Source organism: Heterodontus francisci, chromosome 2 (genome assembly GCF_036365525.1).
Source record: "Heterodontus francisci isolate sHetFra1 chromosome 2, sHetFra1.hap1, whole genome shotgun sequence".
Lineage (NCBI taxonomy): Eukaryota > Metazoa > Chordata > Chondrichthyes > Heterodontiformes > Heterodontidae > Heterodontus > Heterodontus francisci.
This window is the reverse complement of record NC_090372.1, coordinates 136,879,986-136,907,555: the sequence shown is the minus strand read 5'-3', so window position 1 is coordinate 136,907,555 and position 27,570 is coordinate 136,879,986. Positions and strand designations below refer to the sequence as shown.

Here is a 27,570-nt window from a genome sequence, read left to right as displayed (position 1 = left end):
ATGTCTATCCTTGTTTCAATTTTCACTACTGGCACCCTAGTGTTTCCTGAAAACATATTGCCCAAAGTTTCTGCTCTTTTTCAAGGGTGCAAATCAGGTATTCTGGGAAAAGAACAGCTGGGAATTGGGGCAGGACCCAATTCCACTGGGTTTCTTCCACTATCTCAGTCCTATAGTAATTTCCAATGGGGAGGGGAATGTGGACAGGTGTCTCTTTCTCCTGCTTCCCCATCCCAAGGGCAGTTTTAGAGCATATCTTGGGGATGCTAAGCTCTTCCAGTGTGGAACAATACTTTGTGAAGTACCTTGCCGTTTTCTGTATAAGTTTCATCTACCATTGTTTGCCCACTTCTATACATTGTGCAGTTCATTTTGTATCTTCTAAGTGCGCTCACAGGAACACTTATCCTTACAATAGTGCGCATAGACCCAGGATCATATATCTGCAGCTCTTTGAGAAGCAGTTCACAAGGAGGCTGTGCTTCTGTAGGGAAGCTGTCACAGAATTGTGTCACACCCTGCAGCAAGACTGGCAACCTAATGCCACAACTAATGCAACACTGCCTGTTCAAGTCAAGGTTGCAGCAGTCCTGAAATTCTTTGTCTCTGGCTCTTTCCGGACCACCACTGGGGATTTCAGTAACAACAGTCAGTCTCCAGTTCTTGCATCCACTCCATTAATGTACAACTGGTGATCACTAGGATCTGATCATGAAGGTCTCTGCCTATCCTGACAGCTGTCATGATCAGAAAATCCTTCATTTCCTCCACTCTTTGCACAGCAGGTGAGAGGTTGGCTGCCCTGGGGTTACATTACATTCAAATCCATGGCTCAACCAGAGCCCTCACTGGGCAGTCCTCTAGCAATGCTTCCACTGGTAGATTATTCCAGTGGCTTGCTACAATACAGTCCACATAAAGGACTCAATATTTACCTTCCCCCTCACACCCACTTCCACTCCAACCCCACAACAGGCGATGGGCTGGGTGGAGTTAAAAAATAAGAAGAATGGGGAATACGACCCCAACCTTCTATGTACGCACCCACTGCTGTTTTCACAGCGGCAGGTTGTGTGGCATCCTAGTGTCAAAATGTGGAAAGGCAGAGCACTTCATTAACATATTTGCAATACAATGCAATTGGGAGACTGATTTAAATTTTACAGTTACTGCAGAGGGCCTGGAAACCAGGCAGTGAAAGGGAAGCGTGAGCTAGAAGGAGTTGGAGTACTCCCTCCGGCCACTCAAGGAAGTCTTTAGCCTCCTTTCTGAAGATTTTGGACAATCCCACGCTCCCCTTCAAACCCTAATTGACAACTTGCCCCCTCTATTCCCCTAGCCCTATGGCCCAATCACTGACCTTCCTCCCCTCCTGTGATGTCCTCTCTATCACATACTAGCTCCAAATGCTGAACTCTCCATGCTGTGATTAAAGCAGAAGCCCCACCCACCTCTAGCTCCTGTTGTATACTGTTGATAGTGTTTAAGATGTTAGGTTGAGCTTTGTCTACAGGAATCTCAGAGTCTGTGTAGGTCTAAATAATAACTCATTTATTGCATTTACACAACTATATACACTCTCCTTAAGCCCGTCTTGCTAGTACCTCTCATGATGCTTCCTGCTTCTTCCAAGCCTAGTACCCATGTGACTATTGCATCATCATCACCACTACAGTGGGAAGGGGTTATTCTCACTGTCTCAAACATTAACCCTTTCAGACTCTTATACTACAGCTCCAAACACCAGCCTTCCTCCCTCTGGAATGTTTTACCCAGGGGTCTCTGGCAATGGATCCTGCTGCGGAGATTCTCGCCTAGCAGCTGGCCAGCTTCCAATTGGGCAGCTGCCAACCAAGAAACACAAGACAAAAATGATAATGAGGTCCTGTTATTAAATTCAACAGGATTGTCACGTTCTTGGCCTTGTCGGGTTACTCGGCTGTTTGCAGCCTCTCCCGCACTCTCCCCGCAAATATCTGGGACAAATTGTCACAAATCGTGGTAGTTGCTATATGCTACATAACTTTGCTCTGAAATTGGGACAAAATATTTGGGGCTAGAAGTTGGATAGCATTGAATTTTGGGCACTGGGGACACAATTTGCATGTGGCTGAGCAGGTCCCACACTTTGGAGTAGGAGTTTCCTACTCCTCCATGCTGCCTGTGGCCTCTGCGCTCAGCAAGGGGGGCCAGCAGTGTTGTTTGCAGACCATGTGATGCAGCCAGTCTGTTCTTCTTAAAGGCAAGCTGTCCCTCTTAAAGGGAAGCTGCAATAAAGAATATGGCTGTAATTTAAATTATTGCAAATTGAGCACTAAGGCATAGAGAGTGACGGATGCGGTGCTGAAGGCATTAGTGGTGGAAGTGGAAGGGAGCAGGTGCTCTAGGAGGTCAACTCCCGAGGACCTGGCATAAGTACCACAAGAAATCGCATACATTTGGTCAATGCCAGTGAATGCATCATCACATGATATCGCCTACCCACCACACGACCAACCTGTCACATCACACCCCCATCACTCACCCAGCAGCATGCTCTGGCACTCAGGGCTCACGCCTAACCTTGCACACCTACCAATGCTGCGAACCTCACACCCACCCCTCACTGCTTTGGCAGGCACATCACCCAAACACAACCACTGACATTCTGCCCTCTCTCTTGCAGGACAAGGTGGTACATATTAAAAGGGAGACAGAATAGTACCTGCAAGGGACAGGGACACCTGCACCTCCTGAGCCCTATGGAAGAGATGATTCTCTGTATCATAGGGCCAGCTGTGTCAGGGCCTGTGGCATCCGGCATTGCTGAGAGCATTGGAGATGATGGCATGTTCTTGCCTTATGTCCCCTTTCACCCTGAACACCCTTATCCTGCTATCTGGCATGATGAACAAGCTGCTGATGGTATTACCATGGACCCCTTGCTCCCAACTCTCCCTCCTTCTCTCACACCAACCTTCTCCTTCTGACTTGCTGCTTTCAGACACCCAAGAACTGCCACCTGCCCAGCCATACTTGCCCCAGAAGGAGGAAAGAGAGCAACAGCCACAGTACCAAAAAGAAACAATCTTCAGCCAGAAGTGCCGAGTGGATGATCCATCTCAGCCTCCTCCTGAAGTCCCCAGCATCACAGATGCCAGTCTTCAGCCAATTTGATTCACTCTACGTGATATCAAGGAACGATTGAAGGCATTGGATACTACAAAGGCTATGGGCCCTGACAACATTCCAGCAATAGTACTGAAGACCTGTGCTCCAGTACTTGTTGCACCCCTAGCCAAGCTGTTCCAGTACAACTACAACACTGGCATCTACCTGGCAATGTAGAAAATTGCCCAGGTATGTATTGTACAGAAAAAGCAGAACAAATCCAACACAGCCAACTACCACCCCATCAGTCTACTCTCAACCATTGGTAAAGTGATGGAACGTGTCGTAGACTGTGCTATCAAGCGGGACTTGCTTTAGCAATAACCTGCTCAGTGACGCTTAGTTAGGGTTCCACCAGGGCCACTCAGCTCCTGACCTCATTACGGCCTTGCCTCAAATGTAGACAAAAGAGCTGAACTCAAGAGGTGAGATGAGAGTGACTGCCCTTGACATCAAGGCAGTATTTGACCAAGTATGGCATCAAGGAGCCCCAGCAAAACTGGAGTCAATAGGAATCAGGGGAAAACACTCTGCTGGTTGGAGTCATACCTAGCACAAAGGAAGATGGTTGTGGTTGTTGGAGGTCAATCATCTGAGCTTCAGGACATCACTGCAGGAGTTTCTCAGGGTAATGTCCTCGGCCCAAACATCTTCAGCTGTTTCATCAATGACCTTCCTTCAATCATAAGGTCAGAAGAGGGGATGCTCGCTGTTCATTGCACAATGTTCAGCACCATTCGCGACACCTCAGATAATGAAGAAGTCCGTGTAGAAATGCAGCAAGACCTGGACAATATCCAGGCTTGGGCTGATAAGTGGCAAGTAACATTCGCGCCACACAAGTGCCAGGCAATGACAATCTCAAACAGGAGAGAATCTAACCATCTCCCCTTGACATTCAATGGCATTACCATCGCTGAATCTCCCACTGTCAACATCCTGGTGGTCACCATTGACCAGAAATTGAACTGGACCAGCCACATAAATGCTGTGGCAATAAGAGCAGGTCAGCAGCTAGGAATTCTGTGGCGAGTAACTCACCTCCTGACTCCTCAAAGCCTGTCCACCATCTACAAGGCACATGTCAGGAATGTGATGGAATAGTCTCCACTTGCCTGGATGGGTGCAGTTCCAACAACACTCAAGAAGCTCAACACCATCCAGGACAAAGCAGCCTGCTTGATTGGCACCCCATCCAGAAACATTCACTTCCTCCACCACTGACGTACAGTGGCAGCAGTGTGTACCATCTACAAGATGCACTTCAGCAATGCACCAAGGCTCCTTAGACAGCACCTTCCAAACCCACAGCTCCTACCACCTAGAAGGACAAAGCCAGCAGTTGCATGGGAACACCACCACCTGCAAGTTCCCTTCCAAGCCACATACCATCCTGACTTGGAACTATATCGCCATTCCTTCACTGTCACTGTGTCAAAATCCTGGAACTCCCTTCCTACCAGCACTGTAGGTGTACCTACCCCACATGGACTGCAGTGGTTCAAGAAGGCGGCTCATCACCACCTTCTCAAGGGCAATTAGGGATGGGCAGTAAATGCTGTCAAAGAACAAAGAACAAAGAATATTACAGCACAGGAACAGGCCCTTCGGCCCTCCAAGCCTGCGCCGATCCAGATCCTCTATCTAAACCTGTCGCCTATTTTCTAAGGGTCTGTATCTCTTTGCTTCCTGCCCATTCATGTATCTGCCTAGATACATCTTAAAAGACGCTATCGTGCCCGCGTCTACCACCTCCACTGGCAACGCGTTCCAGGCACCCACCACCCTCTGCGTAAAGAACTTTCCACTCATATCCCCCCTAAACATTTCCCCTCTCACTTTGAACTCGTGACCCCTAGTAATTGAATCCCCCACTCTGGGAAAAAGCTTCTTGCTATCCACCCTGTCTATACCTCTCATGATTTTGTACACCTCAATCAGGTCCCCCCTCAACCTCCGTCTTTCTAATGAAAATAATCCTAATCTACTCAACCTCTCTTCATAGCTAGCGCCCTCCATACCAGGCAACATCCTGGTGAACCTCCTCTGCACCCTCTCCAAAGCATCTACATCCTTTTGGTAATGTGGCGACCAGAACTGCACACAGTATTCCAAATGTGGCCGAACCAAAGTCTTATACAACTGTAACATGACCTGCCAACCCTTGTACTCAATACCCCGTCCGATGAAGGAAAGCGTGCCGTATGCCTTCTTGACCACTCTATTGACCTGCGTTGCCACCTTCAGGGAACAATGGACCTGAACACCCAAATCTCTCTGTACATCAATTTTCCCCAGGACTTTTCCATTTATTGTATAGTTCACTCTTGAATTGGATCTTCCAAAATGCATCACCTCGCATTTGCCCGGATTGAACTCCATCTGCCATTTCTCTGCCCAACTCTCCAATCTATCTATATTCTGCTGTATTCTCTGACAGTCCCCTTCACTATCTGCTACTCCACCAATCCTAGTGTCGTCTGCAAACTTGCTAATCAGACCACCTATACTTTCCTCCAAATCATTTATGTATGTCACAAACAACAGTGGTCCCAGCACGGATCCCTGTGGAACACCACTGGTCACACGTCTCCATTTTGAGAAACTCCCTTCCACTGCTACTCTCTGTCTCCTGTTGCCCAGCCAGTTCTTTATCCATCTAGCTAGTACACCCTGGACCCCATGCGACTTCACTTTCTCCATCAACCTACCATGGGGAACCTTATCAAACGCCTTACTGAAGTCCATGTATATGACATCTACAGCCCTTCCCTCATCAATCAACTTTGTCACTTCCTCAAAGAAGTCCTAGCTAGCAGTGCCCACATTCCATGAATGAATTTAAAAAAAGGCCCATCACTTGGCACCCACAGCCACAAGCTCAGATACTGTCACTGCATGTATCTTGAAGGCTAGTGTATAGTTAGGACCAGCACATGGTGAGGCAACCAGGGCTTGCAGTCAGGTCAGGGACAAAGGAGGGCCGGCTTACTGGAACGTGAGGCGGTATGCAAGTATTGCTGCAGAGGACTCAGATGAAGACCTCAATGGACATCACACAGGACAGCACTGATGAGGATGCACTGAGATGCTGGATGCATTGGTTGGCCTGCCAGACAGCCTCCTGTCAATGAGCATGGAGGAGTCTGGCTCCAATTTGGCAGAGGCCATCACGCAGACTTTGACTTCTCCACAATCTCAACTCCATCTCTCTGTCATTCTGTAGACCTAAAGGTACTGCCACTTTGCAATAGGCAAAGTTCTGAAAAATAACCTTACCCGCAATTTCAGTGCCTGGCCCTTTAAATAACTCTAGTCAGGGCCCATCTTGCAGCTTCAAGCTTGTTTCCAGAGTGAACAATGAAGAGGCTGCCTGCACATGCATTGCCCAAATTTGGGATCCTGGCATCACATCAGCCAGTTGGGCTGTTTGATGTCAGGACAGCTTTGATTCAAGGTCTTCTGGCACACGCAAAAGATGCACCTGTGTGCCTTTCACTTTCAGGGATCCTGCGCAGGCCACACAGAAAGCAGCCAGCGGTGCTTTACACCCCGAGAAGAGAAGTAGGCCTCCATAGTGCGATTCGAGGCTGCACTATGAAATGAATTTCTAGTCCATAGCAACCATTGGACAAAGACTTTCAGTAAGATGATAAAGAGGATGACAAAGAACTAGCGGGGCTCCAAAAGTTGTCTTCAGCCAAAACTGTTCAGCAGCAGCTCACTGATGTGCACAACAACTGAACACTGTACCCCCTGAATTGTCTGTCTCTCCAGTGAAACATTAATATCCAGGGATGCTGATGGAGAATTATGGGATGGGTGGTTGATAGACATGTTAAATAGAAAGATTTACTGTTGTGATTTCAAGGGTAAATTTCCCTGTGATCACATCTTAGGCTTTTTGACCAACTGACTGATATTTCTCACATGCCAATTAGATTGCTATATTATTCTGAGCTACATTGTTTCAGAGTTTGCTTTAACCAACCAGCATTTTTTATTAATATAATTTTTGGAGGTTAGCAATAATGCTGGGAATTGTAGATCTTAATTTCTGTTTACTTAAAAATTGTCAAATTGTCATTTACCTGTTGGGGACTAAGCCCTGTAAGTATATGTGATAGTGCACTGGTTTTGTGCAATATTACTGGGGAGTTGAGATTAGTGGTGAGGAATTATATAATATATATATTAAAATGATGGACCCTGTAAAGATTCTTTGCTTTCGACCAAATGTTACTTTTGATGTATGTTACCTACAACTTTGTAAATAAAATGAATAAAAAATGTTATTACACCTGCATTAGAAAGCAAATTTAGATGCCCTAAGAGATGGTGGGTAAGGTGTCCAGCAGGATCTATCATTTGCTCTGAGTTCAGCATAATGAGCTGATACTCCATTTCAGTTTACAGTACCGACCCTTTTCAATAAAGTCAATCGTGAGCAGATTTTGTTTTGCATTTGTCTTATTGCCCATTTTGTAGTTTACCACAAAGTAACATTTGTGAACATGTGAAGTAACATTTTACAAGCAGCAAAAAAACTTTAATATCTGTATAAGAAAGTTTTCAATGTATATCCCATTATAGCATATTTTATCAAGCTAACTTTCACCAAACATGTGCAAAGGGTGTAGGACTGAAAATAGTGAATGCCACGAATGTCTTGACACAATGAACTTATACTGACATGCAACATTTTCCTGTACACCCTGAGTATTTTACTTGGAATCTGGGAATTTGTTTTTCTTTCCTCCGGTGATTGGAGATAAATGTGAAGTGTGTTATGACAGTTAATTTATCAATTGGCTGGGATCTCCAGCATAAGATATTTGCTTCTGAATCAGTAACACTGACTCTCATGAAGGAAATCAGTGTTACTGCTCTCTCAGTGTGGAGCTTTGTTCACTGGGAGCACGTATCAGGAAATCATGCAGGCACAACCCTTGATTTTTCATTCATAAATTTGATGGATGGACCATCAACCATTGCATCCATACAGTTTTTTCAGCATGCCTTCCTGGTGGATGAGGCTCTGCACTAGGAGTGCAGAAGTGGAAACTTTAACCTGTTTGACAACATAACAATGACTACACTTCAAAAACAATTCATGAGCTATGCATGTCCTTCATTAGAGAATTAACATGCTACCTAATGGAATATTGAGAGCAGTTCAATAAATTAACAGGAGCCTTAGAAATTACAGCACAGAAGACATTCTGATGGTTTGTCTCAGTGGTTGTACTCTTGCTTCTGAATCAGAAAAAATTGCACTCAAGGCCCACTCCAGGGACTTCAGCACTTAATCTAACTTCAGTATTGAGGGAAACTGCATTATTGGAGGGACTGGCTTTTGAATGAGACTTGAAATAGATGAATTTTGTTCTATTGTCAGAGTGGGTTCATTGGCATGGGAGGCCAGAGAAACGCCACGGAGCCGTCCGCCATGGAACCTGGCACCGTAACGCTGTTTGCTGATTTTGTCGGATGCTGGGAAGTACCATGGCAGTACTGATGCCCCAACGCGACAGCATCATCATTTAAGTGTTATAAATACTGCTTTAAATAAATTTGAATCTCATTCCCTATGAACTAACAAAGGGTTTTCAATTTTGTGTGTGACGTGCTGCACTCATGTGCCTTCAGTTTCTCAATTTTCAAAAGCTGGCGCCACTGATGTGATAGTCTCGGTGCTGCGAAAAGGAAGGTAACCTCATTGGAAGTTTTTAGGGAAAGTGGGCTTTGCAGCGGCCATTGCTGCTATGCTGAGTCAGTCTGCAAGGGATTTGTATGTGAATGGGGGGGAACTCTGCAAGGGGCTTGTATGTGAATGGGGGGAACTCTGCAAGGGGCTTGTATGTGAATGGAGGGAACTCTGCAAGGGGCTTGTATGTGAATGGGGGGAACTCTGCAAGGGGCTCGTATGCGAATGGGGGGGATCTCTGCAAGGGGCTTGTATGCGAATGGGGAGAACTCTGCAAGGGGCTTGTATGTGAATGGGGGGAGTTCTGCAAGGGGCTTGTACGCGAACGTGGGGAACTCTGCAAGGGGCTTGTATGTGAATGGGGGGAGATCTGCAAGGGCTTATGTGTGAATGGGGGCAACTCTGCAAGGGGCTTGTATGTGAATGGGGGGAGTTCTGCAAGGGGCTTGTACGCGAATGTGGGGAACTCTGCAAGGGACTTGTATGTGAATAGGGGGAGCTCTGCAAGGGCTTGTGTGTGAGTGGGGGCAACTTTGCAAGGAGCTTGCTTCTGAATGGGGGTAACTTTGCAAGGGGCTTGCTTGTGAATAGGTGGGAGCTCTGCAAGGGGCTTGTGTTTAAATGGGGGGGAACTCTGCAAGGGGCTTGCTTGAGAATGTGGGTGGGGCCACCTTTGCTCTGACAGCTGACAGGGTCAGAATGATACCTTGAAGGGGGGGGGATGGGGCTGCTTGCTGAGTGACAAATTTATTACAAACCCCAAAAGTGTTCATTTAATAAGCTACTGCTCAATGCCTGGAGAGACTAAATGCAGGGCTGGCAGCCTTTTCAAAGATAGTGTCAGCACCTGCTCCAACATCAGGTGCCGCCGTGAATAGTGTCTCCAATGCTGCCCCCGCCACGTGATTGGGGGGGGAACAGCCGCCTCCATTATGCAAAATGGCCACCTGCCACATAATCGCAGCGGCGCAGTCACAGACATCACAGGCAGGACTGCCGCCATTTGGCATTCCAGACATAGTGTCTTTTATGGTCTTTAAGGAGGCTTTTTTGGCACATGGGGTCTATGCCGGCCCTCCATGGAGCGATCCAGTCAGTCCCACTCCCCCGCTCGATCTCCCTAGCCCTGCAAGTTTCTTTCAAGTGCCCATCCAATTTTCTTTTGAAATCATTGATTCTCTCTGCTTCCATCACTCTCGTGAGCAACAGATTGTGTTGACTGAGAGGTAAATTTTGGCTAGGGCAAGAGAACTCCCTTGCTCTACAGTGTCATGGGGCCTTTACCCCCATTAAACAAGCAGATGTTGCTTCAGTTTAATGTCTCAAGTAAAAGATAGCATCTCCAACAGTATATTACGCCTTTAGTATTGCATCGAAGAGTCAGCCTGGATTATGCCCATAAATCCAGAATGGATCTTGAAGCCACTACTTTCCGACTCAAGATCTATGTATCTATCTCTCTGTACCTGCCCATCACTGTTAAGAATCTTACCATTTAGGGTATACTTTCACTGTACTTTTTTCCAAAATGTACTATTTCACATTTTCTGCATCTACCACTTGGTCAGCCTCTCTATCTCCTGCAATCTCCTCTAGTCTTCATCACTGTTTGCCATTCCTCTAATTTGGTACCACCAGTATAGGAAAGAGATTACACAATGGGGTGCAAATTGATAACTGTTTTTCGGGTGTGAGCAGATAGCTAAAACAATGGTTAGGCTTATGCATTTGTAAAGTAAGGGCCAGATGCCTGTTAAAGGTCACAAACTGGTCACCACATGAGTTGGACAGGCGTTGGACCTGCTCCTTTCATGATTCTTCAGTGGCCCCTGTAATCATCAGGCAAAAGGTAAATTTTTGATTTTCTTTCTCAAAGTACACTGTCCTATGGAGCCATAAGTGGTAGTGCTCTTCCGACTCCACAGGAGACGCAATGACCCCTCCCCCAGAACCCCCACCCCCAACAGAACTTACCTGAAGGTCATTGCTGGTGAGACGAACAACCTGATATTAATTTCTTCCAAAGGGAAATCTGCCTGTGTTGGCTTGATCAGTGCCAGCAGCTCTCTTGAGTATACAGATCAGGCCCAAGGACCAATTCCTATTGATCTGGTTATTCTGTGCAGAAAATTGCAAATGCCACAAATCAGGTGTGTTGATACTCCACACCTGATTGTTCAGTCTGCCTTCCCTTTGAACAAGGCTACACACAGCAGCACTAAGTTAGATTATGCTGTTTTGCATGATTATTTTGGATGGTTACATTGGGATTTTTTTTCTGCACATTGCAAATAACAGCTGAAATGTTTATAAAAAATCATGCAAAGTGGACAATAAATATTCTGCACTTATGTTTTAAAAGTGTGAATCATCACTGGATGGACAGCGTGGAAGGTGTTGGTGTGTTTTTCGCTGGAATGGAAAGAGAATCCCTGGCTCTCCAGAAGTGCAAGGTGATCCCCAATGCCACAGGCATGACAGACATGTTTCATCATCAGCAGACCAAAGTAACTGAAGTGTCTTAAGAAACTGATGAGGCATTAACATCTTTGCTTTTCTTTCACACGTTACACCATAGCATTTGAAGGTGATATCTGCAAGGTTACAGTTATCTTTCATGTATGTAAGCTATTTATTTCCTGCTTTTTTTAGTTTAAAGATTGCATTTAAAAAAAGAATATCACATTGATGATAGCATCTTTATAAATTATCCAGTGAAATAATCTACTGTTGCTAGTTGCACTTTTGGTTCACTACTAGATAATATGCATGAGAATAATCCTGTTGTGTAAAATACATAACTAGATTACTCTCAGTTGAAAAAAAAGTAGTATCTCAAAAGTCACTGGGTACTTTGCAAGTCTATATGTATAATCAAGGGTTATAACACATTAGTATTGCCATAATGGATCTCATGGCCTTAAAATAATATAAAGCTCAAGTCCTATGCCACAGTCAGAATTTCTGCCAATGTTAATTGACCATTGCCTCCATCAGAATCAAAGCATCTTCAAATCATACATCCAATCAATTTTTCGACATCAATATTTTATAGAACAGAAACATAGTAGTGTGTTTCATGGTGATACATGTCTTCAGGTTCATATAGCTTTTGTTAACTGCCCAAACTTCAATCATGTGCATTGTAACATCTGTGCTCTTACCTTGAACATACACCTATGTAAAATACTTGGTACATCTCGTATTAATATAGAAAATGAACTCATTTGGTGCTGAACCTTTTTTGTCTAAATGCATTCATCATCTAATGCTACATTTAAATGTTAATTAAAAACAAACACAAGATGATTATTTTATTCTTATGGTGCAAAATTACATTATTGTCTTATGTTTTTAACAATTTTGAAGTAATGAAAAGGATTAGTGTTGACCCTTTGCACTTTGAGCACATAGCTAAAGGTAAAAGCCTGATGCCCACTTTCCCAAAAGGGCCGGGCATAGGACTCCGTGGCGGTGGAGGGGCCAGAGGAACGTTCCGGCGGTGGCGAAGCTCCATGGCACCCCCTCACCCACCCCCCCACCGGCTGCTGGGTGACGGGACCCAGATTAAAATATTCATATTAGCAGAATGCATATATTTAAATAAAATTGACTCTAATCAACAATTGGGCCGCGATCTTCTGAGCAGCGGCCAGTGCTCACATGCCTTCACTTTCCCATCTGGGAAAAGCAGGCACTACAATGGTGGGGAAGGGGAGAACTTAAGATTTTTAGTGTGGAAGGTGGGGAATGGGTCAAATTTACATCATTAGTGTAGGGGATGATGGGAAGGGGTGGCCTGTGCACTTTGTTCAGCTTGGGGGTGGTGGGGAGGGAGAAGGTAAAGTGTGGAAGGTAAGTGCTGTGGAGGGAGAGGGCAAATAATGAATTTTACTGTTATCGGGGATGGGAAAGGGGCAGCTGAAATTTAAATCAGTACAGTGGGGGGAGGGTATAACTTAAAAAATTTAAATTAGCCGGCTGGGCTTTATAAATGGCATCAGCACCTACGCACGGGCAACTGACGCCATTGCCAGTGTTGGAGACCCCACCCCCTCCACGTGATTGGGGGGATGGCCCAACGCATATTATTGTAAGCCGCCACGAGGAAGATCGAGGCGGAATGGCGACAGTGGCCCGCAAATGCGGGCCGCCATTTTTTTCGCGGGCCGCCGCTCCCCTGCCCTCCCACAAGTGGCTTTGCTTCAACTAATGTTCAGACACATACATATCTGCCATAAATAAAGCTGAGACATCACTGTGCTCCGTACCAGTAGCAAAGCAGCAGAAAATCCATTATCAATCAATCTTCAGAATATTGAATATAAAAAAACATATGAAACTGTCTGAAATGGTCAGTTAGTATACGGCAACTCCTTGGTCATCACAAGGAGCTGAATTTTATGAGCGCGCCGCAAATCACAGTGGCATGCTCTGATCTCGGTGTTCTGCCCGCGCGGATCTGCCATCGCTGAGCCCCCGTAATATTTTGCGCAGGGGCTCATTTAAATGGAAGGGGCGGAGCAGCAACCCTTGATGTAGAGGGGGCAGCTGCTCCGTCCCCGGCAACGGCGTCCAGCGCCACAATGCAGGCACCACGCCATTTTTAAAGGGCTTCAAGCCCTTCAGGTAGATTTAAATTTTTAAAGGTGCCACCACACAGAAATGAGGAATAAAATTTTCCTGAAACTTTCAATCCCCTTTTCCACCCTAGCCCCCCAAAGTTATCAATAAATAAAATAACCTATCCCCCCGGAAAACCAATTTTTTCAATGATGAAGTTTCACCTCCCAATGTCAGCACCTATGACTCTCAACCCCTTCCCACCAGCCCTACACCCAATCGGAACAGTTTACCCTGTTCTCCTCCCCCCTCCCCACCAGTGTCATGCCACGGAACTCCAAACGGCGGCTGTATGTAGCGCGGCCTTCCCAGCATCGGAGGTCGTGGCGGGCCTTTCCCGGAAGAATTTTCTGGGCCCCAACGCCACAACCCCAGACATCAGAGGGCTAGTAAAATTCAACCCTAGGTTTAACTGAGTCAGAAGTGGGAGAACTTAGCTAACATTCTGCCAGCGAGGAGTTTTTTTTCAAACAAGTCTGCTAAAATCGTGGACACCCGACTGCTTCAGGAGTCACCTTTGCCAGGTGTCAATTCTGATCAAGTAATTCTCATTTTGTTTTTACCATCTTAGCACGAATAAGTGAAATAAAATACAACTTTAATTAAGCAACTTTTACTTTCACCATCATTTTATGTATTGAACAGTTATAAATGGAACAAAATTTACTGCCTTGTTTTCTTTTTTGCTTAAGTAGTGATATTTCCTGTACCAAAATTGGTGAATTCAAATCCATCATAACACAAGAAAACGTGACTAAACTTTTCATGAGTAAAGAATGCTTGCAGTGGAGCAGTTATTAGATTAAATAACAGTGTATTATTTTACTGATTGGAACTTTTGTGTAGAATCAATTATAATTGTGTTGAATATATTAGTTCAGTAAAGACAGGAGAATGTGATATAGGAAGTTTGATGTCCTGCACCTGCTAGATTTTCTGATGATGTCTTAATAGCCTGTAACCACTAGATGGCAGTCATACATTTGTTCACATTTTCTCATTTACTGTAATTGTTTTTAATCAATCAAAATTGTTATATGGTAGCATATGTCCTTTTAATGCAACTGCATCATCTAAATTTTATTTTACAGAATCATTACATAATTCTGATCCACAATTAATCAACATATCTTCAGTGAATTTTTGATTTGTGTAATATTGTGGTACTTATTAAGCTACTGACTTGTTGCTGCAGAGAATATAATGCTTCATGTTTATTCGGTTTAAATAATGTTTATTAAAAAACATAATTATATTAAATACAGACCATATTCTAACAGAATATTCATTTCATTTCAGGAAAAATAATCATATGACTTTTTAGTAACATGAAAGCTTTTTTAAAAAAGAACAAAAGTCCTTTTTAAATTTTATAGAAAGTTTTACCCGTGAAGGCTAGGTTCCTGTTTCAGACCTGCAGAACAAGACATTTAAAAATATGTAGCATCATACACTAATATTTTTACATAAGAGCACAAAGTCTGTCAGGTTCAAATTGGTCACAGGCAGTTTTTAAATAGTCAAGTGGAGATTCCCTGATTGCTTTCTGAAGTGCCTTTTCCTTGATACTATAGTGCAGATTTCTTGGGAATTAAAAAACTCCCACTCTTTCAGGGAGCTGGAAGAATATGTGGCAGGGTAGAACTGCATCATCTGGGCTGAAGAAAGCCCCCTTTCCCAACCTAAGCTGGCAGCAGAACTCACAGCTCTAGAACAGAGGCAGTCCATGCCTACTGCCAGTTGCTCTGAGGTCTCTGATTGATCAGTGTCTCTTGCTCATTCTCTTTCTCTCTCACCTACATACAGAGTCCACAGGAGCTGCAGGCTTCCTCACTTACTCTCAAAGCTGTAACAGCGCAATTCCCCATTTCTGTCATAGCTGGGCAGCCGAGTGCCATATTTATCCACACACCAGCAGAGACCTCGCTTCCTGCCTTTCGAAGATCGGCACTGTGATAAAGAGGAGAAAAAAGTCAAAAATGTTTTAAAAAACTATAATGCCATTTTCCCTTTAAACAAAATACAGTAATTAACAGCCAAATTACTTGTTATAGTCATTAAAAGGTCCGTTTTTATTGGGTTTCCATGTTATTGACTGAGTGAGTTAGGGATGCTGAACAGTATTCATACTGTTAGCAAAGCTTTGCCTCACATTTCTCAATTCTGCTTCTTACGACAACAGTAGCTGCAGCACAGCAGCCATTCTTTCCAAGACTTCAGAAGCTGCCGCATCAAAATATCTTCAAGGGGTAATGGTGTACAATGCTGTTGGGTAGGCAGACCTCTGTCTTAAATTAGTTTTCTGTCACAGTGCACTGGATCTCTTAGCAGTTTGCAACACAGTAACAGGTCTCTGCTTGATGCTTTCTAATGTTTTTTATTCTTAGAACTTTAGCAAGTTTAAAGTGGATTTCACAGTCAACATTATCTCCTGATACTAAGGTGAGGGATATTCATTTCTAATTATAAAAACAGAAAATGCCAGAACTACTCAGCAGCTCTGACAGCATCTGTGGGGTAAGAAACAGAGTTAATGCTTCAGGTCTGCGACATTTCATCAGATTACAGACCTGAAACGTTATCTCTGTTTTTCTCTCCACAGATGCTGCCATACCTGCTGAGTATTTCCAGCACTTTCTGTTTTTATTTCAGATTTCCAGCATCTGCAGTATTTTGCTTTTCCATTTCTATTTAGTTTTGTTGAAATATTACAATACAGCCTTCCTGAGCACCAAGCTGTAGTCTGTGTTCCATGTTGCAGAGTGCCTATATACCATAAAAATAATAGAATGATTCAGCAATTGTAGGTTCAGAGGGAGTCAACCTCATTCTTGATGTGATAAAAGAGTGGAAAGCTGCAAAATCTCTCCCTCAGAAAGGTGCTGAGGCTAGTCAACCGAAAATCTCAAAACTGAGGTTGACACATTTTTGCTAGAAAAGGGTATTACGGGGTACCAAGGTGGGTAAATGGAGTTGATAGAAATCAGTAAAGATTCTAATTGAATGGCAGAACAGGCTCAAGAGGGTGAAGGGCCTACTCCTCTTCCTATGTTCGTACATCATTTGCTTCCAGCAGCAGTTACTAGTTGAGAAGGTTCCCACAGAGATTAGTTGTACGGTTACTTCTAATCCAAAAATAATTTGGGGCATAAATTACAAGTGTCAAAAATGCAAATCCTACTGGGTCAATGGTCACAGATTTTAAGTTATTAAGATTAATCGCAAGTGACGGATGCTTAGTCACCTGAAAAGATGGCAACTTGCATTTCCACCCCCTCAGTGAGCCAAAACACCAAACATTACAGATACAGAAGAGGTGGGACAGTTATGACAGGATCACACTACCTACAATCACTCACTCCCAATATTTCCCAAAAACATGCACAAATTTCAGGTCAGTCCTAGGTGTAAGTAATAGATCAATGTTGGGTATTATTTTTGCACAATTCACAAAAAGTGTTAAGTGTATGAACTATGCCCAAGAACAAATTGATTGTAACACCTTTCCTTTTGTCTTGAATATTAAATTATGAGCAAAACGTCAGGAATGGACTGCAGACCCTTCAATGGTGCAGCAAAGAAATTACTAGGAGTTTCTGCATGTTAACCAGTACATTATCTGCTTGGTAATCCATATGCTTTACATATGTTAGGGATAGAACAACATTGTTTTCTTGCGAGACAACTTCAGTGAGTGCATCTTACACATAAATAGGAAGGAAAACATTTATCAAATGGAACAAAAAAAGGAAAGCTCACAGCAATGGGGCTGAGATATCCACAAACCTGTTTTTTCTTGTAGAAGCCTTTCTTGTCACAATTTGGAATGTATACACCTCTGGGGCTCAGAATGGATACAGCTTTCAGATTATTTAGGATGTCTTCCATTTCTCTCCGACAAGGACCCTGATAAATATATTGACAGAAAAATCTCATGATCTTTGATACACAACAAAAATAAACTTTATTTTGTGAAATTAAAATCAGTCCTTCTGAACTAAACAGTAAATATAAATTTTGAATTTCTTTAAGCAAGATTTTATGCATTGAGACTGTAATACGTTTGGATGCACTGGGATAAGAATTACAATCGTTGCTTGTTTAGTGACATTTCAAATACATTTTTGTTGATTTTCTGTGTTCAGCATTTCTTGTGCAATTGTGAACACACTGAATAAAAAAAACACAAGTGTAAGATTCAAGTAGAAATGCTGCAGTGGAAATCTTCAGTGCATTTATGGAGTCACTACATAGAGTCAGACGAATTCTTAGCTCTCTGTGGTAGGTAGTACATGTGCATCATTTGATTTCACAAATTGGAGGGACTTTCCTGTTGAACAGGAGATTCAAATCTTACAAAATGTTTATAAATTTAAGAGAGGGACCCACTGCTCACTCACATATTCTGTGTCATGTTTAATTTCTGAAGAAAAGTTGGTAGTTTCAGTGTTCTCTGCTTCATTGTTAATTTTGTACAGCTGGGATTTTCTTGATGCTTCTTTCTGCAACAGCTTATTGTGCTGTTGATGAGTTTTACTCTCTTGCATTCGGTGTGTGTTGGGACTCCACTCATTCCCGGAGTTACTGGCATTCCTTTCTTCCTCTGAACGGTTGGCATTTCCTAAATGTAAATATTGGAGTCACATCAGTAAAGCTTGGTTCAAAAATCCTATGGAACAAAAGTCTTTTTTTAATGCAGAAGCTGCATGAAAACCAAACTGAGGAGTGTGTGTGTGTGTTTGTGGGGGGGGGGGGGGGGGGGGGTGTGAAACAGCGAAGAGTACAAAATGATGTAACTTCACCATACTTCCGTTGATTCCAGTCGTCAGTCTATCCTTGCAAGGCTTTTAAAGAGATCGCCAAAAAAAAAGCACCAGATGGTGGTGAGTTAGCATCGCCAAAATACATGCTCACTCCAATAAACCAAATATCTGTTAGCAACGTTACTAAAGCCACAAAATTGTGCCCCGGTGAGAACTGGAAATTGTAATTAATTCTTATCCCTATCTTTTCAGTAATAAAAATTTTTAATTCATTTTGCACTGTTGTACTATTAGTATCACTGCCGTAACCAAATATACACAGAACGAAGCTTTAAGAATTTAAGAGCAACACCAGTGTCAGCACGAAATACGTGCTGCAGCTCTATTCCACATGTATAAGCAAGCGACTTCTTTCAAAACAGACGTTAAAACACATCTAAACCGAAAGTTCAATACATTGTATATATTTATTCAGCTACTAAAAGTACAATTGAAGTAATTCAAGACAGAAATTAACTTTTAAAAAGTTACTACCAATGCAACGTCGTTGCTCACCCCGACGAAAGGGCCAAGCACACTACCTTGTTTAAAACATAAAGAGGCAATGTTGCCATTTCTCCCAACTCCAACAGTGAAGCTACTGTTTAAACAGTGCTCGGGTCAACACCCGCTTCCTAGCGAGTAAAGAATATAAACTTAGCATCAGTTAAGTTGCAACCATTCAAACGCAGCAATGATGCAACCACTGGACTCCTCCACTTCAATACACATTTTTTTTAATGAAATAAGAATTAAATTACATCTCCATGTATAGTTACTGATGTGCTTATCTCCTAAGAGAAGCAACTTTTACTCCATTAAGCACCAAAATCTAAAACAGTTCTTGAAAATGGTGTCATTAACAAAAAGGAAATTACTGCATCTGCTGGAAATCGGAAATAAACTACTAATAAGTAAACTTTCGCCCTGTAAAATGCATGATTCTGTACCTGCAGCGGTCAGGAGGATGCGGAGTTTCGCCGTCTGGTTAGTGCAGAGCCCCTTCCCCTCCAACAGTGCCTGCAACGGTCTGCTTTCGCTCGCCTGGGGCAGACAGGTGAAGCCGGAGGCGCAACGCTCCGTGTACACGCCGCACTGCTGCCCCTGGCGGAGGGCGCAGGTCATGCAGCAGCCGCAGCCCGGCTCCCTCACCGGCTGGCAGTCGCCCTGCAGCGGTTTGCATTGCGCCAGCGCCCGGGCGTCGCACGGCTCGCAGCGGACGACAGGTCCCAGAGAGGCGGCTAACTTGACACTCACCGCCGCCACGGCCAGCACACACAGCGCGTACACCATGGTTTATTAACACAGTCTTGCCGAGCGAACGCCGCGGGTTCACGTCTCTGGGAAGAGCTTCTCACAAAAAAAAATATTTTTTTACAAAAATCGAAAGGGGAAAAAACAAGTTTGCTGCTCCGCGGAATTCAGACCGAACTTGTAGGAAAGTTTCCTTTTTCTTATTTTACTTTTCTTTTAAAATGAACTTTACCCGCTCGCACTTTCTTCGACTCCGAGAAACCAGGAGCGAATGCAGGTTCTCTTATATCAAGAAAGGAGAGATCCCGCCCCCGGAATATGAATAATTCACTCGCCTCCCATTGGATTTACGCAGTTGGTTATTTGCTGATACAGTTTTCGGGGCGGGGCAATTGTTTTACCCCTTTTCTCCCTCCCCATCCCATACTAAACCGGCTTCTTTTCTCTTTCCACAAGCCGCCGAAGTGACTGCCACCCCGGAACACGAATAATCAATGCCAGTATCATGCTGGGCTCGGACAACAGCTTGGGCTATTCAAGTTGCAGGGTGCCACATAACCTTTTTGTCACTGAGAGATCGTCAGTTTATAACAGATTAAATCATTGTTTTAAACTAAGAAAAGGCGTCCATCCGACTACACTATACTAAAGTGTGACCTGCGCCAAAATTGATGATTAAAGTTGATCATTTTGCAAATGATAGATGGAGACTGTTCTCAGTCAGGCGGAAAGGCTTCTTGTAACTTCGACTTTCATTCACCTGAGACAAATGAAATGATTCTGCACCGATGACTTCTATTGTTAGATGTTTAGTCGTCGGAACGGTCTCACATGTTGCGCCTCCCTCACCAAAAACCAGATGATTCTAACTTGCTGAGGTCAAAACTGACAGCGATTTCTTACACCTTCCGCCGCACGTCCGCCTCCTGTGCTTTAGGAGATAGCTGAAACCCATTTGTTCTGAAGAAGCAAGGTCGCTGCGAAGCGACCGGCAGCTCTACTTGTTGAGAGGACGGAAGGCAGGAATAGAACAGCTTCAAGTTTAGTGTAACATTTTGAGATTTTTGAGAAATGTTGCCTCTTGGTTTCAGGTTCGGTCTAGGATACATTCTGTGCAGTAGATACCTGCAAATCAGTTCCACAAGTTTAAAAATGTGTATCTCCTCTACCACCACCTACCCGCCACCCCCCGCCCCATTTCACCCCGCAAAATCTGGCACGCATTCGGTTTTTAAATGTCGTTTTATTTAAGCACGTTGGGATTTTATGTTTTATGTAAACCTGTTTCAGCTTCCCCCCCCCCCCTCCCCACCACCACGTTTCTTGGCCAAAAAAGGAAATGAGAAAAGGAAAGAGGTGAAGCATTTGCGGAAAGCTGCTCGAAGTGCAGCTTGGGGAGGGTTGAAGTTGTCTGCTGCCTCTTGGCGTGCGCTTTAACCCGAGCAGGACAGCCCAGGCATCGAGTCTGCGATTGTTTAAACCGTGTCCTAGCAACCGTGCACACCCTGAGCAAGCAAGGGGAAAGGATACAAAGACATTCAGAGACATTACTGCTGCACGCTGCCCCCACTTTGGCTTAATCACCCAAATGTGCACCGCAATGCAGTTCGGAATAGAGCTAAAAGCGCAATCAAATAACAATATTAGCGATGCACCATTAATGTTTGTGTTCATTAAAAAATGGCTATTTTCGAGTCTTTGTGGTGCTACTTTTACACATGTTCGCTGCCAGGGCCTCACACACAAAGAAACAAAGTCGGGTTTGGATGGATTAACAACCAAAAATGAATCTGCTGGTGATGAATTGTTTTAACCGAGATTGACTTTGTTTAATTGAGCGTGACTTAAGAAGGGGAGTGAAGACAGAAAGGAAGTGAAAGGTGGGCAGGGGGGATTTGCGGTTGGTTGTAGGGAGAAGGAGACTGCTGCCGGTGTCGGTGCCGGTTCTGGTACATTGAACTGATCTCCCCGCCTCAATCCATAGCCTATTGTTCCAGCCTGGTCTCCCGGCGCCAGCCGAGAGCATGCGCGGCAAGAGTGGCCCGCCAGCATAGCGCCGAAAGTCGGTATGGAAACAATCTCCCGTCGCTTGACGATCTCACCTCCCGACATCTCAGTATTTCAAAAAAAAAACAGACAAGGTCAGAGCTTAATAACGTCTCTCCAAAATGTAAAACCACCTCAGCTGTTGATGCAAAGTTCGGTAGGTGTGATCTGTATGTGGCCGATTACTTGGTCAAATCCATCATCTTGTTCCCACCCCCATGAATAGCTGACAGGAGCCCTGACCAAGGGTTAGTGACTTCAAGCGGCAGTCCCACCTTCCCTCTCCACAGATGCTGCCTGACCTGCTGCGTGTTTCAGCATTCACTTCAAAAAAAACCTGATTCTAACTTTTTGACACTGCCACGACTTTAATAACTCAATTTCCGTTTCTTTTAGGCACAATGCTAAGCTTTTTACCAATGTTTAAGGGATTGCATTCCAAAACTCTGCTCCTTTATAATTAGGATCCCTGGCTATAAATCGAATTCAAATTGGAGGAGACGACAGTTTTCTTTTTCGATTTTTACTCGCGTTTGGGGGGCTTTTACTCCATGGGTGGCACAGTGGTTAGCACCGAAGCCTCACAGCTCCAGCGACCCGGGTTTGGTTCTGGGTACGGCCTGTGCGGAGTTTGCAAGTTCTAACTGTGACCTTGTGGGTTTCCACCGGGTGCTCCGGTTTCCTCTCACAGCCAAAGACTTGCAGGTTGATAGGTAAATTGGCCATTGTAAATTGCCCCTAGTGTAGGTAGGTAGTAGAGGAATTGAGGGAAGGTGGGGATGTGGTAGGGAATATGGGATTAATGTAGGATTAGTATAAATGGGTGGTTGATGGTCAGCACAGACTTGGTGGGCTGAAGGGCCTGTTTCAGTGCTGTATCTCTCTATGCATCCATCCATTTTTCCAAGGAGACTACAAATTCGGGGCCTTGTTCATTAATGATGCCCTTTCTGTCAATCTGTCTTTATCATGTAGGCTCATTTTAATTGAAACTTCTGAATAACAGTAATATCTTATATGTGTGTGTGTAGAAAAAAGCTGTTTTACGTGAGGAGAAGCAGATTCAAGCCAAAGAAGATAATAGGATGCTTGGTTAAAAGATGGGCTTTAAGGAGGGTCTTAAAGCAGGAGAGGGATGTGGAGATGTGAAAAGGTTTAGGGACAGAGGTCGAGGCTGTGGGGTGACAGCATGTCCACTATTGGTGGAAGGAAGGAGGGTGTGAAAAAGAGGCTTTAGTCAGTGGGACGAAGACTGTGGGGGGTTGTAGGGCTAACAAATATATGGAGGGGTAAGGTCATGAAGCAATTTAATGACAAGGACAGGAATTATATGTTTTAAACCATTGGGGAACTTGGAGCCACTGTAGGTCATTAAGTATGGTCACAGAATAAAATGGAGAAGCTCAGATGTCTCAGCTTCCACTTCCCTCAATGCCTCTCCTGCACCTTTCCTATCCCAGCTCCACCACTACATGTTGTATCTTCTCCACTGGATGGATGCAAAAGATGCGATGGCACTATTCGAAGAAGAGCAAGGGAGTTCTCTCAGTGTTCTGGCCAATATCTATTCCTCAACTGACACCACTAAGACAGATTGTTTGGTCATTATCTCATTGTTGCTTGTGGGACCTTACTGTGTGAAAATTGGTTGTCATGTTTCCTACATTACAACAGTGACTATACTTCAAAAACACTTCACTGTCAAGTGCTTTGGAATGACGTGAGGTCATGAATGACATTATAAAAATGCAAGTTTTTCTTTTTTATGTCTCTTCCCAGTTTCACCAGACAGATCTGCTCCATGACACCCATGATTTTGCATTTGTCCACTCGCAGCTCCTAATCACTCAACAATCCTTCTTTCGCCAAATGCTCACTAAGATCATTAATTTTTCTCTCTCCTCTGGCATTCAACAACATCATCTGCAAGTATGGTACCAGCTTCCACATGTATGAAAACTATGCCCAGCTTTACCTCTCTACCACCAGGCTTGGTCCACAACATTTGCTGTACTGTTCAACTGCCTGTCTAACATCAAGCTGTGAACATGGCTCCAGTTCAAAAATGGCAAGAGAGAAGCAATCATCTTTGTCCATCACCAAAAACTTCAAGCCAGAAAGTGCTATCCTCCTTCATGAATACTGATCAGCTTGAACTTAGTGCATAAGCTTGTTATCCTGTTTGCTTATGAGGGTGCCAGAGATACTCTTGAAGACAGACACTTCCAACTCCTCAATATTGGCTGCCGTCATCCCTGCCTCACCCCCACTGACATTCTAATCCATGACTTTGTCACCTCCGAGCTCAACATCTCTAATGCCATCTTTGTTGTTCTTGCAAGTTCGACCCAATGCAAACTTCAACTCATAAAACCGCTTCTCTATCATCCCTGTACTGCTGACTGATTCTCCACACTTGTTGCTTTCAGAATTCTCCTCCTTCTCCACAAATTCCCCCCTGGCCTTGTTTCACACCCACCTGCAACTTTTGCATCTCTGTGCGAGCTCGCACCCTCCATTCTTCAGACAGACCACCCATGCACTATTGTGGCAAAATCGTCAATCATTACATCCCAGCACTCTACATACGAACATATGAATTAGGAGCAGGAGTAGGCCCCTCGGCCCCTCAAGCCTGCTCTGCCACTCAATAAGCTCACGGCTGAACTGATTACTCCACATTCCCACCTAGCCCCGACAACTTTTCACCCCTTTGCTTATCAAGAATCTATCTACCTCTGGCTTAAAAATATTCAAAGACTCTGATTCCACGGACTTTTGAGAAAGAGAATTCCAAAGACTCAGGAACCTCTGAGAGAAAAAAAAATTCTCCTCATCTCTGTCTTAATTAGGCAACCCCTTATTTTTATACAGTGACTCCTAGGTTCTAAATTCTCCCACAAGTGGAAACATCCTTTCCACATCCACCCTGTCAAAGCCCCTTAGGATCTTAGACGTTTCAATCAAGTCGCCTCTTACTCTTCTAAATTCCAGCGGATACAAGCCTAGCCTGTCCAATCTTTCCTCATTAGACAGCCTGCCCATTCCAGGTATTAGTCTAGTAAACCTTGTCTGTACATCCTCCGCATTTACATCCTAGAACTTGCTTCCCAAAGCCCTCCGTCTTGTAACTTTCAAACGCGCGTTCTCAACATTTAATTGTCAAAAACTATCCGATAGCCGTGCTCCCGAACTCCAGTCATAGCTTTGCTGTGATCTCTCTCTCTTTCTATATGATAAAGGCACCGTGTCAGCACAAGTGGTCTAATCGTACAGCCTTGTGCGACTGTCACTTTTTAAAATACCCCATCATTGAAAAGTAATGATTCGAGTACATTTAAAAGTTTCAATATAAACTTTGTAATCTGTAAGTCTAAATGATAACGCTGTGGACTGTAAAAACTCTCATTTCCAATTCATTTTTGGATGCTATCTTCGGTATGTTGACTTGGACAGATAGCAGGGCTTTAAAATGTTGAATCAATAACGATCATATCAATAATAATTACACCAAAATGGCAAGACGGATAAAGAGGATAAGAACTTTTATTTCATTGAATTTCTTGTTCCGGGTTTATACATATGTATGCGATTTAGTGAGTTTCAATTATGATATTGTAGGTTGTCATATGTTCACGATGACCGTGTTCCTCAATTTGTTTAAATTTCCCCAGCATGTCAAACATACATTGGGCTTAAAGCCATGTCTGGCATTCAGTTTTCATTTTACATAATGGAACCGATGCTGTTTAAAGTTCAAAATAAATCATTGCACAAACATGTTTAACAAATTAGATGTTATATTGCATTAACTAGTCGCCCCCACCCTCCTTTAGCTTAAAGCACACATCGAAAACTGTCATCTTTCAACGTCCCCTATCTATTATAGGTGGAATTAACATCAACCAGCTGATACCCACCGTGAATTCCGTAACTGAGCTTGCAAGCTTTTGAAGTTTTGCACTTTTCCTTCAGCATTGCTGGAGTTCTCACCTAAATTGTAATCTATCCTGTCCATAACATACAAGGGAAGGCAATTCTTGATAACTGCTTGATTACAGATAGGAAGCGAAGACAATATACCCCTTCCACTTAGACAGTGGTACCCGTCTCAGGTTGAATTAGAAAAACAATTTCAACCGCGACTCATGGCTGGAACCGCACTCTGATGACCAGCAGAGTGCTCTACACATAAGTACTTGCAGACAGCATGTGAAGAACTTTGCTGCAGTGAGGTACATTTTGCAGGCAGAAGTGGCAGCTTTACTCTCTCTCCCTCTCTCTCTCTCTATATATATATAAAATCCTGACTATTTTCTATATCTATTGGCGTTATACTCCATCAGGTGTCTTGTCCAATCAGTGTGAGGCTGCCTCCTGAGGGGAGTCTTACATCGCTGTGCCCTGGAGTCAGCTCGGGCCTGTCATTTTTGCGTTATCCTTTGTGAAGAGAAAGGGCAAACTCCTTTGAGACAACACAAAAGTGGCACTACTTTAAATAGTTGCGCCCTGAAACTGCCTGCACGAATAATGGACAAAAATGGCCAGTATTTGGTTACTTCAAAATTCAAAATCAATCTGGATTTTTGAGTTTCAAGAACAACGGCCTTTTATCTGGGATTTGGATGTGTATCGCTCTTGTACTGTTTAATATCGCCGGTTGTTTTTTCTTTTAGCTCTCACCAAGTATTATTACCAAATTTCGTAGTAGATTATTTTGCGAGAAAGCACTCCTGCACAAGGGTCTACATCTAAAACGTTAACCTGAATCTTCTCTGTATAGATGCTGACAGACTTGTGCATTTCCATTTTTCTTTTAAATGTGAGAAAGATTTATTTATAGCATTGTTGAATCAAATGGAGTTGGGTTCTGATTCACGTTTGATGTTGCATTTAAAAAGCTATTTTTGATTTAATTTGACCCTTTTATAGAATAACCAAATGTTCTTTTAAATATTATAACCCATTAACGTTGTTTGTTCACAGGAACGCGAATGGGTTAACGCTAAACTGAGTGAATGACCGAATGCGTTTGTTTTAAACAATTATTACAATTGGTCACTTAAAACTCAGTTAGTGATATTTAAATTATATTTTGTTTCTTTGTACTCCATTTCCCTCCAGCAGAGAACCTGACAATCCATACTTGAATCCAATCACGGTTAGAATGTGGAGCTCGGTACCAGAAGGAGTAATTGAGATGAGGAGCATAGGTGGTTTTAACGGGGAGCTAGATTAGCAACTGAGGGAGAAAGAAATAGAAGGATATGTTGATGGGGTTAGATGAAGATTGGGAGGAGGTTCCTATGGAACATACACTCTAGCATGGACCTATTGGGCCTAATGACCTGTTTCTCTGCTGTTAATTCTATGTAATTCTATGTAATCTGATTTGAGATGATATAGATCGATGTCAGATATTCAACATGTTTGCACACCAGATTGTTCTATTTGAAGGAGTACGCGTGCGAAAGTCGCACAATTTATTGCAAATGTTTGAAAGTTTAGCTTACGTGTTAAATTAACTTTGGACTCGTAGGTCGCCTTATTTTCAGTAAAGGCAACTACAAATGTAGACATCCTACATCACCACATACATGTATACAAGCAAGATGACAACCTCTTTTAACAGATTGAAAGAAACCCTTTCTGGTGAGCCTCAGTTATTTTAAAGAAGGCCACCCTGAATGATATCAATTCATTGGTAACCTAGTTGCTTAATCTATTTTAATATTTAATAGTTGAATCTTTACTGGACTCTTTAAAAATAGTACAGTGATTTCTGCTAAATAGGTCGATCTTGTAAGGAGCTGACCACTTGGTTATGAATTCAGTTTCTGCATTGTTTGCTGCACGTTGCATTTGTTAACATTCCCGGTAAATGATGCTGTTTCCTGCTTAACCAGTGTCTCTCTCCTAACTGTCTGCTGTTGCGGTTGGGGAGCAGTTTTTGATGACTCAGCCGAAGGTCAAATGAGGAGAAGGATT

The 27,570-nt window shown here is 43.5% G+C and overlaps 2 protein-coding genes across 2 annotated transcripts in view; one reads left to right on the top strand and one right to left on the bottom strand.

The window, feature by feature from the left end:
- The window catches only part of LOC137347149 (insulin-like growth factor-binding protein 4), a 120,220-nt gene extending 105,476 nt beyond the window's left edge, over positions 1-14,744 (top strand). Inside the window, exon 4 of the mRNA XM_068011301.1 lies at positions 11,220-14,744. Within this exon, the coding sequence (XP_067867402.1) occupies positions 11,220-11,372 (153 nt within the window). The 3' untranslated portion in view covers positions 11,373-14,744. The remainder of the gene's footprint in view (positions 1-11,219) is intronic.
- On the bottom strand, positions 14,694-19,805 carry igfbp3 (insulin-like growth factor binding protein 3). Its single transcript, XM_068011315.1, has 4 exons — positions 19,233-19,805; positions 17,881-18,101; positions 17,267-17,386; positions 14,694-15,430 (listed from the first exon to the last, which is right to left on the bottom strand). Exons 1-4 carry the CDS (start codon positions 19,573-19,575, stop codon positions 15,311-15,313), a joined length of 804 nt encoding a protein of 267 aa, XP_067867416.1. The 5' UTR covers positions 19,576-19,805; the 3' UTR covers positions 14,694-15,310.
- Between the last annotated feature and the right edge of the window lie 7,765 nt (positions 19,806-27,570).